Source organism: Nomascus leucogenys, chromosome 12 (genome assembly GCF_006542625.1).
Source record: "Nomascus leucogenys isolate Asia chromosome 12, Asia_NLE_v1, whole genome shotgun sequence".
NCBI classification, from domain to species: Eukaryota; Metazoa; Chordata; class Mammalia; order Primates; family Hylobatidae; genus Nomascus; species Nomascus leucogenys.
In genome coordinates, this window is record NC_044392.1 from 24,720,918 (window position 1) to 24,740,301 (window position 19,384).

The 19,384-nt window shown below is 42.8% G+C and overlaps 1 protein-coding gene across 2 annotated transcripts in view; it reads left to right on the top strand.

Moving 5' to 3' along the window:
* Positions 1-19,384, top strand: part of ASTN1 (astrotactin 1) — a 306,051-nt gene that overhangs the window by 126,499 nt on the left and 160,168 nt on the right. Inside the window, exons 3-7 of one of the 2 annotated variants that reach the window (XM_030823936.1) lie at positions 5,894-6,287; positions 7,787-7,933; positions 8,995-9,102; positions 13,979-14,128; positions 15,139-15,330. In XM_030823936.1, coding sequence (XP_030679796.1) covers positions 5,894-6,287; positions 7,787-7,933; positions 8,995-9,102; positions 13,979-14,128; positions 15,139-15,330 — 991 coding nt within the window. The remainder of the gene's footprint in view (positions 1-5,893; positions 6,288-7,786; positions 7,934-8,994; positions 9,103-13,978; positions 14,129-15,138; positions 15,331-19,384) is intronic. The other variant, XM_030823937.1, reaches the window with a different exon arrangement.

Consider the following 19,384-nt stretch of genomic DNA (forward strand, 5'->3'; position numbering starts at 1 on the left):
GCCAAGGGTTCAGAAAGCCCAGGTGACTCTCTAAACTTGGTGACATTTAATAGTTCCAGATTCTTTTATTCTAGGATTTATTGATTATGTGACACCGATTTGAGAAGGATTCCACTGGTCCATGGGGGTGTTACCAGGGTATTACCTCTAGCCCAAGATATCTTCATTTACCGCAGTTTCTTTGGTTTGAAGAAGAGAAGTAATGACGGGCCAGCACCTGTGATCTGTTTTTGTCTTCCTTTTATGCCTGTGTTTATCTTTAAAAACCAAATTTTGTAGATTAATTCCTCTAACTAAAATATAAACTCCATGAGATCAGGAACCATACCTGTGTTATTCACCGCATTATCTTCATAACAGTGACCACTGAAAAAAAATGCCTTGCTAAAGTAGATATCCGTAAGTGTTTGTTGAATGATTTAGTAATAAACTGAATAAATGAGTCACCCAAGCAGCTGACTTACATAAGATTAGCTTGTAGGCACAGAGAAGATGACCATATTGAAATATATTGAAAGTTGAGGATGCTTCTTCCTTTTCTTCCTTTCTTTTTTCTTCCTTCTCTTCCTCCCTCTTTGCTTCCTTCCTTCCCTTCCTTCTTTCCTTCCTCCCTCTTTATTTCTTCTTTCTCCTCTCCTTTCCTTCCTCTGTCCCACAATTATTGACCATCTGCTTTATGCCGGGCGCTGTGTTTTACCCTGGAGCTATAAAAGAGATAGATTAGACATGGCCTCTGTCCCATGGCCCCTGCCCCCTATAGTCTAGCAAATGAGAGAGACAAGAAAATCAAAGGTAAATGTACTTGTGGTTAGAGTTATGTGGAGGGTTCTATGGAAAGTGCAGTGAGACTAGAGAAGGGTTAGCTGAAGTCGTGTCACTGAACTGACTTTGAAGGATGAGTAGGAGTTAGCTGAAGGAGGGAGGTATGACCCAGGACCCAGGATGAATATACAGGTCAGATAATGAGACAGTCTTGTGGTTGGTCCAGAGGACTGAGATAAGCATAAAGGAGAGATCTGCTTAGAATTTTCCATCCTTCAGCAATTACCAACAATGTTATGTAACACATTGTTACATAAAAATTCTAAAATCTACAAATTATCTAACAAATCTCATACTATTCTCTTAAGTAAGTGCTGAAAATGTCAATTTCATAATAAAATAAAAGCTGATTTCATTTGTGTTGTATCTATTACAGCCAGTAGAAATGATTTATTGATTTTTTAAAAGAAAAATGTATTTTAAAATGCCACATTTTTTGCAAGGAACTCGTTAATAGATGTGGGCTTCTCGTATACCCCAAACACACTTCTAGTTACCAAATGTTAACAGTTTTGAGAAAAAAATCAATAGAATAATCAGAAAATTCATGCAAAGATAAATAATGAGCAAAACAATTCCATGTTTTACAGCCAGTGCTTACAGTCAGTGTTTCTTTTTTAATGTTCAGAGTTTACAACTTGTTACTTGTTGCCTGAATCCAGATATACTGTAATGTTTTGTCTTTGTTTTTCCAATGGCTATAAAAATTGAAGCTAACACTAATAAATGAAGAATACTTTCTGAACACAGCTAGGGTAAAACAGAAACTCAAAGCAAGACACGTGCATGTGAAGAACTTCTGTATGCTCTCTGTAAAGCCTTGTGTGATAACTGCCCATTCTGTTTGTCAGTGTGCTCATGAGCAGACATTAAGTAGAAGTGTTTTTGGAGCTGAGAATCCAGAGGACAATTGTTGCTCCCAATAAGCTGTGTAAGATATGTTCATCTTGCCTTTCTCTTTTCGACTTGGCTATCAGGATGCTTCCAGCCATAGTCTTTGGCCTCGGGTTTCTTTCCATTCCATCTGCCCCCTCTTCATTTCACTAGACTCTTTGAAAGGAAAATCCTAGAATATCCGTGACATTTACTGAAACTGCTTAAAATTCTCTACAAAAGTAGTAAGGTTAAAAATAATGAAATTGGCTGGGCTCAGTGGCTCATACCTGTAATCCCACCACTTTGGGAGGCCGAGGCAAGTGGATTATTTGAGGCCAGGAGTTAGAGACCAGCCTCGCTGACATGGTCAAACCCTGTCTCTACTAAAAGTACAAAAATTAGCCAGGCGTGGTGGTGCATGCCTGTAATCCCAGCTACTTGGGAGGCTGAGATGAGAGAATCACTTGAACATGGGAGATGGAGGTTGCAGTGGGCCAAGATCACACCTCTGCACTCCAGCCTGGGTGACAGAGTGAGACCCTGTCTCAAAAAAAGAAAAAAAAGAAAGCAATTATCCAAGACCTATGGTTTATTGAAAAATGTAACAGTAACTGAATGTGAGCCAAGTCCTCACTGTAGAAGGACAGTTACCAAAGTGGCTAGACCCCTGCCTTTTCCTAATATAGTGGTGGGCCTATATTTTCTTCCTACTGGCTACCTGCTCAAGCAGGTAGAGCATTTCAGAGAAATTTATGTGTAGTGATTTTACAAATAATTATTACAAAATATTATTAAATAATATCACATATTAATGTCACATCACATTATGGTATATTGTTATTTATGTAATAGTCCACAATTAGTAAGCCATTGCAATGTATTTTGACATCTGTCACCAATTTGGATTACAGAAGCAGAGAACCCATACCACATCTTGAGTACCTGAGAATCCTTTTTCAAATGCTTGTGCTGAGTTTTACCTATTGGCTGAAGCTTATTCCTGATAACTGATTATTAGAAAGCTGAGGTCATCGAGAGTCACTGACTCTAAGCAGAAGAAGCGTTTTTTACTAAAGCAAAATTAGAGAAACTAAATATACTGGCTTAGCAAAACAAAAGCTTCTGTTCTAGCTCCCTATAAGTTATGTTTTTAAGAAAAATGAACATAAAATATTCTTAATTGAGTGTCTAGCCTCCACACATGGTAAAGAGAATTTTGGATGAACTTACCAAAATGGCCTGTGAGAAGAGCAGTGAAGGAAGATCTGGGACTAGAGCCAGTTCTGCACTGTCTAGTTCTGTAGTTTCTCCGAGCCTTGGTTTTTTCATCAGAAAAGGAAGGGGCTGAACCTAGAGATAGATATGCAATGGGTCCCTAAGTTGAAAGAAAGTACACATTTCTCATCTAAATTCAGCTCAATTGAGGGCCTAATTGTATCTCTCAGGCATGCGGTGATACAAATAGTCCTGTTTAAACACAGATAACTTGAAATGTGAGTATTGTCTTTTTATTACCAACTAATCTTGGATTTAGATGCTTAGTAGGTGCTTACTAAAGGTCCTTTGTTTATGATAGCTCCTCCTTTGACCCACTGTCAGCTAGATGTGCATTTTGAATATTTGAAATTTGAGTATTTGAATAGTTACTCTTTTTTTCTTCCAGAACTGACAATGGGTCTGGATGGATTCATCCACACTCTCCTACTCTGTCCTCTTATGATATGCAAGATAGATGCCAGGGTGTAGATGTCTCTCCAGTGAGCAATGCTCATTCTGGGTGACTGCAGGCTACTGCTTAAGAATATAGGCTTTGAAATAAGAGTTGTGGTCTCGTTCCAGTCCCACTCCTCATTTGCTGTGTGACGTTGGGCAAGTTATTTAACTTCTGTGCCTCATCTTTTTCAAATGTAAAATGGGGAATTGAGTTAAAAGTGAGGAACCTTTTGAACAAGTATCTGGTACATGGTAAAAGCATGATAATGGACAGCTAATCTTGTTTTATTACTGCATAATATAGGGAATGAGCCTATGCCCCAGACCTCATCATAACCCTGTTGTGATCATCTGAAAGGAGAATTAGGAACAGTGGAAGGAGCCCCTAAAAAACCCTACGTGAGCAAAAATCATAATGTTTAAGCCATTCCTTAGAGATTGATGCTTACGCTACTCTTACAGCTCCTTAGGGAATAAAATTACCTCTCGTTTTCACTAGCCTAATTCAATGTCTGACAACTTTTCTCAGTTGGGAAGTTATTCCTTCTGTGTGGCTTAATTACCTATTGTTGCAGTTTCAGTTTGGGGTGAAGGAAAAGATAGCACTGACTCTGAGATGCAGGTTCTCTTAAAAAGAAAATGTTGGGTTGGACACAAACACTCACTGTCAATGAGTGGTACAGGGCTTAGTCATGCACTGTGGAGGCACTGTGTCTTCAAGGCAATGCTCTGTGGGGTCCCAGGAGCTCTGTGTGTGTGTCTGCGGGGCCGCCAGGATGGATGGGAGTGGAGGTGGCAGTTAGCAAGGACCTAGAATACTTGGCTTTGGACTCCTACCCACAATGGAACCTGAGCATGTTTATTCTTTCTCTGTACTTGCATAAGAGCTTGCACCAGGAGAAAGGGTTCTGCAAAAAAAGAAAGATTTGAAAACCAGGAGGTCAGCATACATCTGTCCCCAACAAGCCACGTGATATAGCCTGTCACTTGGCAGCTGACTCTGTTGCCTCGTGTCTCTGCTCCTCTATGCTGACTGCTTGAAAGTGGCAGTGTGTGTGTGTGTGTGTGTGTGTTTCTTTGCTCACAGTGATGGTGAGAGGGGGAGGATAAATAGGAAGATTTTCAGGGAAAGGAATTTTATAAATCCAAGGCATAATTATTATGAGACTGGAAAAGCCCCCTTTAACGTGTTTGGAGGCATACTCTTGACCTAGCCTTATGCGGGTGGGCCCTCTGGGAATTAGTAGGGGATTTTTATCTCTAGCTTATTTGATGGGGAGGTATGATTGAAGCCTAAGGTTGAGAGTAGAACCATTTGGCACATGCTGGCCTAATTAAATAGGTTTGGAAAGATATTGACCAAAATAAAGGAAGTGAATAGAGATTGTGCACGGGAAGATTTATGCCCACCGAATGCCGTGCAGCACCAAGCTTAAAGGCTGTCCCTCTAAATGCTGCCCCGGTGATGTCAAGATCATGTGTTCAGTCTCACTGAGTCCTGCATCCTCACCTATGGCAGTCGGCAGAGTGGTATCCTGATTTGTAAGGAATGACCTTCGAGGTGTTGGCCTTTGAACACAGAAGGTAACTCCTCCACCAGCCTGACTCCAGGACTTGGGTTTCAATCCCTTCCCCTGAGCTTTAGTAAGAAGAGGGAGCATCACTCAGGACTGTGTGGTTAAGGGAAAGCTGTGACCCAAAAAGTCATGTTCAAGTGATGAGATTCCTCCCCACATTTGGTGGTAAATTCCTGATGGATGTAAATTTCTATTCAGATTTGTCAATGGTTTTTCCTGCTGGGCCGGTTACTCAGATGGAGACATTTAAGGTTATGCCGAGAGCAGCTTTGATTGTGTGAGATATATTATGCTAGGCACTTTACATAGTTAGCTAACCTAATTCTTACAACCACCCTGGGTGGTTAAGTGATGTCTTCTCCATTATACAGATGAGGTATCTGAGGTTTAGAATTTATAGGACCCACTGATAATTGGTGGAACCACTGTTAGAATCTATGATTGATCTTTAGACGTGAGACAGGAAGAAACCAGATGTCACCCCATATTGCTAAAATTAATGAAGTCCTGAAACCAGCTTTATGTGTGGCAGATTTAACTTAATAAATAAAAGTTCTCCCCTGCTTTTGCAGCTGAAATCACACACACACACACACACACACACACACACACACACACACACCCTCACAAAGACTTCTTTCTTCAAATTGTTTGCTAAGCCTGAAGCAACTGGATCGCTTGAAATGATGCACTGGTCATCCCAGCTCCATTTTTCTCTCACCCTAAATACCAGTCACAGTAGACTTTCCCTTTGCTGCTGAATGATGCTTGCTATAAATGCTTAATATAGCTGAATGAATGAATGCATAAATAAGTGATGAATGGTGGTAGCAGAAGGAGCAGTGACTCTTTGTGGGAAGAGCCTGCCATTCTCCCCACATCCATCTGTGGTCCTCTCTTCCTAGGGTGGCATGATCGCTCTGCTGCTGTCCATCTTGTGCCTGGTAATGATCCTGTATACTCGCCGGCGCTGGTGCAAACGCCGCCGGGTCCCCCAGCCCCAGAAGAGTGCCAGTGCTGAGGCAGCCAATGAGATTCACTACATTCCTTCTGTGCTGATCGGCGGGCATGGACGGGAGAGCCTGCGCAATGCCCGCGTGCAGGGCCACAACTCCAGTGGCACCCTGAGCATCCGGGAGACACCCATCCTGGATGGCTATGAGTATGACATCACTGATCTGCGCCACCACCTGCAGAGGGAGTGCATGAACGGAGGGGAGGACTTTGCCAGCCAGGTCACGCGCACCCTTGACTCCCTGCAGGGCTGCAATGAAAAGTCGGGGATGGACCTCACACCAGGTGGGGATGGGAGAAAGGCAAGGGGCTGTTTGGTCCTTCATCTCAAGGAGCTGGGGAGGGGAGGAACAGCTGTGTGACAACAGCTGATTGTCCTACCTAGTGTGATGTGGCAGTGCCCTTCCCTAGATGGGCAAGAATAACCTGTTTCCTGAGATGATGGGAGCTGTTTTCTAATCTAGAAAACCAGAAGAACCATGTAAATTGGATCTCTTTTTGCTTCCACCAGGCACTGGAAGCAACATACTTTAACGTTCAACAGAGGAGTGAGTTAGAGCCATTTTAGTATGTAATGAGCAACCCTCTGGGAAATGAGATAGCAAGAAAAATGAACATGTGTATATGACTTCTTGTATATCTTATACTTGCTTAGGCAATTTAATTCTCCATTGAAGCGGAGGGGACAGTGGTATCTGCTTTTTCCTATGACTCCTGAGAATTGGGCCTGGGGTGTTTTCATTATGTTATCTTGCTCATGCCTCTGTGCTCCCTACAACGGATGCACTTCTTCAAAGAAAATGAAGGAATGCAATCATGGTATCAGACCCCAGATGCATTGTGTATCTATGGAGACACTGGCTGGAAGAACTAATCCAGATGAACAAGATCAGGGTCAAAAACTGCAGAGAGAGAAAGACTGCACTCTTCCTTTACAGTAGCCCACCTATTTCTCTTTAAAACTTCTATGAATCAGCAAATCTCCATAGATAAACCCTTGACAGTGATCCTTCAAAGAACTGCCCAATTATCTTTGAGGAAGACATGTTTGATGCTGAATGTTGCTTACTATATATGGACTTTCAGTGGGGCTTGAAAAAGTGGAATCACGCAGAGGTTTTTATTCTGCTTGTTCTCTACAAGACATTCTACATGAAGAGCCAATTTCTAATAAGACTTAAAGCCTGAAAATTCCTTGAGAATATGGGGGATATATCATCAACATCTCTTCATATTCCCCGTAACACCTGGCGTAGTGCTAAGCCCACAAAGTAGACGTATGGCACTCAGGGGTTATTATCAACTCAAATGCCTTTAGGAGGCCAACAGATAACACAGATATTTGAAGCAGAAAGAGGTCAGACAATAGGGAATGGCGCAGACTGTGATGAAAGAGAAGGGGCATGTTCTGCCTGAATGCACACAAATTCAAATTCTTTTAAAACTCTGTGCTGACCAAAAATAAAGAAATCTGCAGTCTGTATTTAGTCAAAGGATTACGAGTGTTGACCTTATCAATACAGAATATTATAATACATAATATAATAATAGTTGAATTGGATTTCCAGTTGTAGTTCCCTGACTTGGCTGCTTCTCCCATAACTTTGCAGTCCCTCAGAAATAAAAAAGGAGTATTTCAGTTTCTTGCAGCCAGTCTCTCAGTTTGCTGGTGTCTTATTTCAATTCTGTGAGACCTTATCTTCTTGGTTTATGCAGATTTCCTTCTTCTCCCTTTCTTTTGGTCTTTTATCTTAAAGTTTTTGCCTTGTCTTTTACTTATACAGGAAGTGACAATGCCAAGCTGTCACTGATGAACAAGTATAAAGATAATATTATAGCCACAAGCCCTGTGGACTCCAACCACCAGCAAGCCACCCTTCTCTCTCACACCTCCAGCAGCCAGAGAAAGCGGATCAACAACAAAGCAAGAGGTATGCATGTCTGATGTTAGGGCTTGCGGGTGGATTCCTTCATATTGGTAGAGGCAGGGCCATTAATATCTTCTACCCATTCTATCATGCGTGGCTAGAGAGGGTATGCCCTGGCACAGCCTTTCTGGAGGCCAGTTAAATGCTACTTACCAAAAAAATGTAAATGTGCAAACCTTTTGACCAAGCAATTTCACCAACAAGAGTCTATTCTTAGGAAATAATTGGACAAGTGCACAAAGAAGTGTGTAAAACGCCGTTCATCACAGCATTGTTTAAACAAGCGAAAAATTGGAAATAGCTTAAATGCCCATCAACAGGGAATTGGTTAACTACCTAGCACATCTGTCTGCTGTCCAGCACTTACCATGCAGCCATATGAAATAATATAGATCTATATTTGTTAATATGGAAAGTTGCCCACCCATCTATTAAATGGGAAAAATGAAGTTATAAAATAGAAGATACAGCATAATGTCATTTTTAAAGAGAGATTAAAAAACCTTTACCTGTTTCTGTGTCAGTAAAAGCCAGAGAGTATACACATGAAATGTTAGCATAGTTTATCTCTGATTTAAAGGATCTAGAGGGCATTAGAATTGTTCCCTTTACATAGTTTTGTGTATTTCCTTTATTCTATTCTGTCTTTTTTGTATTAAATGTATGTAATTCTAGAGCCAGAAAAAACACAAAGATGTAATTTCCTATACCCCTTAGATAGTCTCATATTAACAGAATAATAACCTGTAATTAGGGAAATTCCCCTTTCTTCCTATTCCACCCACTTTCCCTGGAGGTCCTCTCTGGCAGATAGGTGCCAGAAATGGCCCCAGTCAGAGGGAAGTGGGCTGGGCAGGGTGGAGCTCCAGTGATTGCTGTCCTAATGGTCTACTTCTTCAACATATCCGTGTATGAGGAAGCCCCAACCCCCTTGGCTACTTCTCCCACATTATCAGTCAGCTTACTTTCATTGTTGTTGATTTTCGTATTGAACTTGCCCAATGGTTTGGTGTCATGAAACCAGAACTGAAAATGCTTTCTTGGCCATGCTGCTTTCATTACAGCTGGTTCCGCCTTCTTGAACCCTGAAGGGGATTCTGGCACAGAGGCAGAAAACGATCCCCAGCTGACCTTTTACACGGATCCTTCAAGGAGCAGGAGGCGTAGTAGAGGTAGGAATGATAGAGGTAGCAGAAGGTGGTAAAGGATCTGGGGGTGAGGGAGGCGAGGGAAGGCAAAGAGGTGTTGGGTCGGGTTGTGGGCTCTATGGAACAAAACCAGTTTCTGCAAGAAGAATTTTTGGATCACAACTGGTGTTTCCTCCTAAGGAAGAAAGAAGAGCCTAGAGTGGAAAATTTCAGAGAATCATCTCTCCCAGATAATGGCACTCTCAAACAAGTTTCCAAGTTGTTTGAAAGGCTATTTCTTGGTCAGATGACTCTCAATTGCTTCTGGAAGACTCAGGAGTCATATTTTGCTGTTCAGACAAACAAATTAAAGTTAATAAAGTGTGTTGTATGTGAAAAGATGGATACTATATGTACCCCTGCTTCCTCTACCACACTGGCCTTGGGATTGAGCTAGGCAAGGATTGGGGGCAGTGTAGTTGAGTAATGATCTATGGCCTGAAAATCTGTGTAATTGTCTTTGACCTTTAAGCCCCTGCCTGGTAGAATCACAGGACCCTGAGCCTCCAACTTCCTTCCTTTCCCCTGGCAGGGTTAAGGTGGCTAATCCATTCTCCTCCACATGGACAGAGCTGTCCTTCCACGCAGCCACTGTGTGCCACTTCACTGTCATGATCAGTGGCTTCAGCTGTGGCTATTGCGGCCGCAGCTCCCACTGCCTCTGACTTCGCTGGTGTCACCGCCACACCAGGGGATTTTGGGGCACAAGCTCTGGTCAGCTTTACCAGTTATTTGCTGTGTGATACTGGATAAGAACAACAAATTCTCTGACCTTCAGTTTACTCATATGTCAAATGAGTTAACAATACCTTGTGCATAGAACATAGAGCTTTATCAGGATTAGATTATATTAAAATGTGCCTTTTTGGAGACTGCTAAAGCACTATGAAATCCCTATTGTTGCTGTTAGAACTCTCCATCATGCAGCCCCATATTTATACAGTGCCCCATCTTAAAGAATTTTAGGCAGAGTCCCTGTAAGATACAGTAGAGGATATTTGAGTGGCGTCTCCTTGTGCTACATTCAATAACATTTTCCTCAACCAATAGTCAACCAGTGTCTCCTGAAAGACATATACATTTTTATCTCTCATACCTCCACTTGAATTCCCTTCGTAACAGGTGTTCTTCCCAGAGCTTTGAAGAAGCCCTTTTGATTGTAAATTCCAGTTTCTATAGGCTTAACTACTATCAACATAATAAAAGTTTTTCCATCATTTTTCTCAAGAGATCACTGTGGCCCTGGGTATTCTAATATTGAATGGCCAGTTTCTGTGAGGCGAGAATGTGGATTAGGGTCTCCCAATCTCCCTTGATACTTATTACAAATTTTAGACAGTGGATATCCAACCTAGGCCCAGCTAATCCAGGCCTGATCAAAGCAGGGTGTGTCCTGTTTTGATAAAGTCTTGTTTCAGAAAAATCCATGGTAATGAATTAATTTCTCAACAGCATGAAACTGTTCCTTTTAAATACCAAGGTCTCCTAATGCATCAACTTTTTACGCTATTAACCAGACTGTAAGCTTCTTAGGGGTGGGGAATGCCTAATTTAGTTTTCCAAAGTGCCTAGTGAAGGATTTTTCCTATAACAGATGCTTGTAAGTGTTTGTTGAATTGGATTGGATATATCCATTAGACCAGCAAAAACATTTTATAACCCATCTGCTGTGGGTCAGGTTTGTGATAGGTGGTAGAAACATGAAAATATGGCACAGTGATAAGGCTTAATTTAATAATATAAATAAAGTGAAGAGAGTATTCAGAAGAGAGGACAGTTAATCCTAACTGGCAGCAATAGGAGGCGAAAAAGGAGAAAGTAATTAGAACTGGGTTATATATATATATATATATACACACACACATACACATACACACACACACACACACACACACTGTACTGGGTTTCTCAAAAGAGGAGAAGAAGTCTAGGATAAGGGCATTTCAGTAAAGGAAAATAGCACATAAAAAGCCTTGAAGGGACAAAAGAACATGGTGTTTTAAAGGAAGTAAAAGTCGTTCAATATGGCAGCTGTCATCAAGTTATAAATATATACTCACACGAGATGGTAAGGATGAGGCTGGAAAATGGCTAACAAAGGACCATGTCCATGCCATGTGACTGAGTTTCTGCTTGCCTCGGTGGGGTGTAAGGAACCATTGGAGGTTCTGAAACCAGGTAGAGATGCTGGATTATGGGTTGATGATGCAGAAAGACCATAGAGACAGGAATATCAGTAGCAAGTCATTGAAATCACATGAGAGCAGTGGCAATTGCCTGTAAACAGCGATGATTCTATGTGATAAGAGCTATAACAGCTCTTATCACACCTTATAGCACTGAGGGCTAGAACACCAAGGAATCAGTGAGAATCTGTTCTTGGAGGTTTCAGGGAAGTGTTTACAGGGAGATGTTGTTTGAGCTGAGACTTGAAGAGTAGGTGTATACCAGGCTGACAAGGTGACAAAATGGCCTTCTGTGGAGGAAGGAATAATCTGTGCAAAGTCACTGAGACGTAAACTATGATGATCTTGTCAGGGAGCAGTAAAATGTTTACTAGAATAGAGCTTAGGGTGCAGGTTTGTGAGTTTCTTAGGAAATAATGTTAGAAGATCAGCAGAAGTCAGAAAGTACATGAGCTTGATTCCAAGGGCCTTGGACCTGACGAAGGAGCAATGTCCTAGTCTGCTTTGCTCCATGAAGGATCCTTCTAGGGACAGCATGCAGGATAGGTGACAGCAGGGTGAGCTTGAGGCAGGGGAACAGGTGGATGGCTTCTGCTTGGGTTTAGCTGTAAGATGATATGGGTAGGGAGGGATGGAAAGAATGGAGGCAAGATAAGTTTTGGACACAGAATGAGAGAAATGCAAATCAAAACCACAATGAGATATCATCTAACCCCAGTTAAAATGGCTTTTATCCAAAGACAGGCAATCACAAACACTGGTGAGGATGTGGAGAAAAGGGAACCCTTGTACACTGCTGGTGGGAATGTAAATTGGTACAACCACTGTGAAGAACAGTTTGGAAGTCCCTCAGAAGACTGAAAATACAGCTACCATATGATCCAGCAATCCCACTGCTGGGAACATACCCTAAAGAGACAAAGATTTAATGGCATTGGTGAGGGCAGGGTGGGGGTGTGGCTTGTAAGCAAGAGAAAAGAGTTGGATATAAAGGAGTTTTTAAATTTGAGAAACCAAATGTGTGGCAGTGCCATTGGCTGGGCAATGGAAGTAGTTGGAGGAGCAGGGTTTGAGAGAAGGTGGTGAGAGAAGGTAGTGAGGTTTTGAGAGAAGGTAGATCTGCATCTGAGGCCTGGGCTGGGCTGGAAACCTGTAAGCGTAGGAAAATAGACTGTATTATGAAAGGATAGTAACATGAACAGAATATTTCCATCTATCAAGGACAGAAGACCCAGAGACTACCTTCTGCCCTCAAGTGTCTCCTTTCCAGCTACTGCCAACACATGCACCCAGCGGCAACTGCTCCCCTAAAGGACAAGTATATCCATAAACCAAAAACTCATCCCTGTGTTCCTGAGAACATCAGTTCCAAAGGCACCTCTGGGCCCAAAGACTGAGTAGTGCATTGTTCCTGTGGCCTGAAACCTCACCTGGATCTGCATTTTTATCTGGCTCCACACCTTAGTAGTTTCCTGGGACTAAGCATGCTCTCCAGCCTCTCCAATCCTCTATTCCTCCAGGGGAGCTGCCTCATAAGACTGGGGACGCTAGTCAATGATATGAGCCACATCAAACCCTGAGCACTGGAGCCTGATACACCATCACCACTTCCTGAGTGTTAACTGCCACAAGGAGCATCACCTCTTACATATCTATTTTCCTCATCTGTAAAGTGGGTGGTTCCCATACAGACTCATAGGCTTATTGTAAGAAAGCAAATATTAAAAATAAAATAAGATATGTAAAAAACTCAGCACAGTGTCTGCCTTAATGGAAACCTTTTATTGCTATCAATAATAAGTATTAACACAGAGCAGAAGAAAATTCCAAAAGACCCACACATTTTGTCATCTTGCTTTCTTACTTTCCCACATCTGTTCTGCTTCCATAAGCATAAGGCTCCCCTGCTTAATAGCATTTCATCTTCTCCCCAACAGGAAAAAAAAAAGCCAAGAAACAAAAAATTAAAAAAAAACAGTGGTACAAAAAACATAAAGAAACAAAACACTCTTCCCTCCCTATCCCTATTTCCACCTTCCCGGGAGTGTTTCTTAATCCTCAGCAATGATTATTTCCTCCAGTGATTCCAGGACTGTGGAGAGCATCCTGGTGTGACAATGTTGTCTGCTCATACAGAGCAGACATTCCTCGTTTTCCTCATTCCAGGTCCCACACTTGGTAGGACTCTTGCCCATAGAGTAAGGACAAGCTCTTCCAGCTGAGGAAGTTCCTCCTGGGGCAGCAGTGTGCAACATGGGGATGGAGCTGCTCTGTGCACAATGCCCTCTGTGAAGAGCGATGGGAGGTACAGGGTGGGATTAAAGCATCCCTCCCACCCTTGGGAAAAGCCTGGAGCTTAGTAAGGCGACTAGGGAAGAGAATGCCCCCTCTATGATTTCTCCTGTGAACTTGGCTGAGGAAGAGTGAAAATGGCCAACAGACTATTATTGACCTGGAGGGCCGCCAGTTGGCCAAGTCCTCTCTGACTCCAACTGATGGCATGGTGTCTGTGAGGAAGAAGGTCACTGAGGTCATGCAGCCAGGGACAGCTCCCTCCATGGGCTAGTTTTACCAACTGTCTCCCCTGTTTGCCAGGATGAGCCGCAAAAAGCCAAGTTGGACTCTCAATGCCAAGCTTTTTACCACCACGTATCTTGCTTTTGTCTCGCTTTCAGTGGGTTCTCCCCGAAGTCCTGTGAATAAGACCACCTTGACCCTGATCAGCATCACCAGCTGTGTGATTGGCCTCGTGTGCTCCTCTCACGTCAACTGCCCTCTCGTTGTCAAGATCACCCTGCATGTCCCTGAGCACCTGATTGCTGATGGTGAGCCCATTCTTCTGAGGATGTGACCTTGCCCCCAAAAAGGAAAGTTTTCCAGTTGGGCAAAGGCTAGAGAAGACAGGAGTCACTGTTACCTATTACTCCACCACGGGAAAACCAAACTGAAATAAGTAACGATTGGGATACAATTGTATTGCCCATAGATGAACTTAGAAAGCAGGTTAAAAAATAAACTAAAGTGATCACCTCTTCTTCTCTATGCCCTCTCCCATTTTTGTTTGTTTTTAATACATCTCTGTCTTTGAGAGAAATGCACAGCCCAGTGGCTAGAGGAAGGAAGGCACCAGGACTCCCTTAGCCTTTGAAAAGGAAAAAGCTAAGTGGAGTAGTAGAGGTGTTTAAGAATTAGCCATGCTTTGGTTTTGTATGCCTGGGTGAGAAATTCCTAATTGCAGTAACTTGCTGTAAGCCTAGAACTCAGAAGTAATAATTTACCTTCATCCAGGGGGACCCCAATATAATGAGGCAGTAATATAGGTTCTGAGAGCCCCTGAATCATTTAAGCCCAGAGCACCTAATTGACTTGTTAATGTCTGTTCTCTGAGTTGCTGTAAAGCTGGAAACAGGTGGGGACTGTTGACTCAGTGTTAGAGGGCCTGCAATTCTCACAGCACGTGAAGACAGGCAGCAGCTCCTGTTCCTTGGAGGAGTGCCAGTGCCTGTGGCTGGGTCTGATGGAGCCATGCCATGGCCATCACAGGGCTCCTCTGTCCCTGTGTTCCTTAGGAACTCCCTGGAAAGATGGAATGGAGCAAGGCAGCAGGGGACTCTGTGGCTGAAGAGTTCAATGTCTGGCCTCACAGAGGTCCAAGTGATGACCTAGCCTGTGTCTGCTGATCCCTTGCTCTGGGGCTAATGATGGGCTAGGAATGGTGAGAGTTAGGATCTCTGATGGGTACTAATTCTCAGGTGGGGATTTCCTTGTCTTCGGTGGCTTGTGGATGTGTGCTGTGTTGCACACACAGGCATGCTTCCTTTCTCTCACCCTGCAGGGAGCCGCTTCATCTTGCTGGAGGGAAGCCAGCTGGATGCCAGTGACTGGCTGAACCCTGCCCAAGTGGTTCTCTTCTCTCAGCAGAACTCCAGCGGACCCTGGGCCATGGACCTCTGTGCCCGGCGGCTCCTGGACCCCTGTGAACACCAATGCGACCCCGAAACTGGTAGGCAGGAGCACCGGGCAGCGGGTAACTGTCAGAGAGATCATGCCTCTTGCAATCACTCCCTTGAAATTCAGACCGTGCCTCCCAACTCCCCGTCCCACTGCCATCTCGAGCCTAGACCATGCGGACTGCCTGCATGTGGTTGGGCCGCAGAGCTTATTGGCTAAAACTGTGGTCATTTTCTGGCAGAAGACTTGGAAGGATCCTAACTGTAGTCCCAAGAAAACTCAGTTTTAGGATGACTTCCATAACCCATTTGTCACACAGTCAGGGGATATTTAAATCTGGGGCTATACATTTTATGATGATAAAATTAATGCATGTTTATTGTAGAAAACTTTTTAAAAATTAGAAAAGTTTATAGAAGGAAATGATAATAGAAGGAAATGATATTTCTATCTCCTGGATAAGTCACTTTTAAAATTTTAATGTCCTCCCTTCCAGTCTCTTTACTATGCATGATTTTTAAGGGCTTCCTAGAAGCATACTAAGTCTAGTAGAGTTCTCCTGCTTTTTTCACTTAACATCCCATCATAACTTTTCCAGAATCATTAAATAATCCTCAAACACATAATTTTAATGACCATTTGGTATTCCATTGTATGTCTATATCATAGCTCATTTAAACAGTCCCCTATTATTTGACATTTAGGATGCTTTAAATTTTTAATTTTTATAAACACTATTAAAATGAACATCTTTACACATAAATGCTGGACACATTTGAAGTTATTTTCTTCAGATAAATCTTAGTGAGAGAGTACTGGGTCAAAGAGTAGGAACGTCTTCAAGTCTGTTATACTATCAAATGGAGCTGCGGTTTCCCTGAGGGAGGGTTCAAATTCTGGTGTGGCATGAATTAGAGCTCTCCCATTGCTCCTTGGGTTCCAACACAGCCAGGAGCATGGATCTCTTATTTCAGTTTGCTTTGCACTTTCACTGAAGAAGACATTCACCTACAGTAGTCTCTATGATGACTTGTTTTTGGTAAATTGAGTACCACAAATAGATCCTTCCCAAAATAGTATGATCCCTTAGAGCAAAGGAAAGCGTTAAAGTGATATCTAAGATTCCCAAGCAAAACGTTGCTGGAGTTGGGGTCCAACCCCTGAAGCTTTTTGTACATCATATGCAGCCACCCCCTACCAACCCCCTCTACCCCAGCCCACCAAACTCGCATCTTCTTCAGGTGCTGAGGTAGAAAGGTCTTAATAGAGGATGAGTCTAAGATATCTAGCCCTTACTTCTGTTATAATCTATGACTAGATCCCTCTGGGAGAGTAGCAGGTAACTGAAACATCCAAAATTCACCATCTTAGGTGTTAAAGTTGTTTTATGTGGTCCCATCACAGAGATTCTAGGCCCCCATATGGAGGAGAAAGTACAACATTTTAAACATCTGAAGTCTAAGACTGTGCTTACTTGCTGCTCCTCCCACGCTGCCAGGCAAACACCAAACCAAACAGATGGGCTGTGTACCATGCCCAAAAGCTAGTGTGCTTGGGAGAAATTAAAAAGAGCTAATCTCAGAGGTGGGGGTTCTCCATGCAACTGAGCTAGTCTCTGGTACCCTAGTTCTCCAGCTGGCTTGGTTTGGAAGGATTTGGGACAATCTCAGTTGTTAAACTCACTTCTGAGAGAAGCTTGATCCCCGGGGGGAGCTTTGGATGTTCCTACTTGGATTTTAAAGAAAAGGAAGCACACCTTCAGTTACATGTGAAAAGAAGGGATTGGTGCTTTATGCTTGGAGGGGTCTCAATGATAAACTGCCTCTATGCTTTATATTCACATTTGAATTCCTTAAGAAGTTACATGATTTGCCCAAAGTCCCACAGCTACCTAAAGCAGAGTCTGTGTTTAATTTATCATGAAATCTGCAAAGGTGGGATTATAAAGAGTTGCTTAATTTCCCCAGACATGTCAGATCCAACATAGTTGTCATTCAAAACTATTTTAAAAAAACCATTACTAAGCATTACTGTTCCGTGTGCCAGGAAGCTGCTTGTCTACAGCAAAGCTCTCCCATCAACTCTTCAGTCCCTTCCAGATGTCTCATTTCTAATCCCTGCTGAAAATGACTTTGGGAAGCCCCTCCTCTGCTAATGGCTTCTCAGTGTCTGTGACAATGAATGAATTTCCAATTGGAAAGACACAGAGGAAGACTAAAAATAATCTCCCAAACCCCAAGACAAAACTAAGGTGCAGCGTCTTCATTTTGGGTAGCAGCTGAGAAACAATACTGCAAAGACTCTCATTTTCATGAATGCTGGAATTGGAAAGCATTGGTGATATGGTCATCCCACATGCTCATCAGTAAGAAACTTTATCGCCTCCCACACTCCATCCCAGAGCCTTTCTCCAAAGAGCTGAGTGTGGGAATTGGCTTCAAGTCAAGTCGACGTTATTTTTGAAATCCTCTAGCTAGCTTACTTGGAAATGTCATAGTGTTGGGACATGTGCTTTCCCAGCCATACTGAGGGGCCTGCCCATATGGATGCATGGAGCTGTGCAGTGCACTTGTGTACTTTTACACACACACACACACACACACACACAAACACACAAACACAGATGCTCAGTCACTGCAAAGGAGCAGCCTCCTGGTGCCAGAGCTCTCCTCAGGCATCCTTCCTAAGAGCATCCCCAAGTGAGTCTCTGTTTACCTGTCACCTGCACCATGCTCCAGAACACCAGGTGTGAGAGACACAATAATGCACTCCCAAAAATGTCCACATTCTCATCTCCAGGACCTGTGAATGTGTCATGTTACATGGCAAAGGAGAGTTAGTGATGCATATGGAATGGAGGTTGCTAAACAACTGGCTTTAAAACAGGGAGATTTTGGGGGAAGATTATCTGAGTGGTCAAAATGTAATCACAAGCGTTCTTAGAAGTGAAATAGGGAGGCAGAAAAGGAGGTCAGAGTGATGTGATGTGAGGAGGCCTCAAGCAGCCATTACAGACTTTGAATATGGAGGAAGAGGCATGAGCCAAGGAATGTCAGCAGCCTCTAGAAACTGGAAAAGGCAAGAACACAGAAAATAGATTCTCCCGGGTGCCTCCAGAAGGCAACATAGCTCTACAGACGCCTTGATTTTAGCCCAGTGAAACTCATGTTAAACTTCTGGTAAGATAATAAATGTATGTTGTTTTAAACCACTTTCTTTGTGGTATGCTTTTACTATAGCAATAGAAAACTTATACACCAAGGAAGGAGAGAAAAGATAGACAGGCCAGGCGTGGCGGTTCACACCTATAATCCCAGCACTTTGGGAGGCTAAGGGAGGCAGATTGCTTGAGCCCAGGAATTCAAGATCAGCCTGGACAACATGGCATAAAACCCATCTCTAATAAAAATACAAAAAATTAAACAGGCATGGTGATGCAACACCTGTAGTTCTAGCTACTCAGGAGGCTGAGGCCAAAGGATTGCCTGAGTCTGGGAGGTCGAGGCTGCAGCGAGCTGAGATTGCACCATTGCACTCCAGCCAGAGTGACAGAATGAGACTCTGTCTCAAATAAATAAGTAAATAGAATAAAAAGAAAAGACAAAAAATAGAAAGAAAAAGCATTGTTTTGCTCTCTCTTTATATTCTCCTTGTGCAATTTATAGACCTTTTAAAGATGTATCAGGAATCTATGGAAGAACTGGAGCTGGATAATACTTGCTGATCTGTTTTTCATTCCAGCCTCCCTCTGTATTTCTATTCTAGCAACATGCTACCTGGGAGGGATGTAATGTACCTAGAGCACTCAGCCCAATGCATGGGATATACTCAGCACTGGCAAATGTTCTTAAGATCATCAAGTGCCCAAAGGCTTTCCAATTTGAACTTGGATGCACTTGAGAAGTGGTAGGCTGGTACCCCAAGGTATGCCTGCCATTCCCAGTCTTCTGCTGAGCACTGTGACCTCTTCTAACAGTTCTCATTCTATAACAATTTATGTTCCTATCATTTGGCTGTCTGGTAATTCAGCATGCATGTGAGTTAGGTTCATTGCATTGACAATTTCAGAAAGCCTACTGTGTGCCCTTCCAGGTCAGGGGAGACCGGCAGGAAATACCTAGAAAAAAATG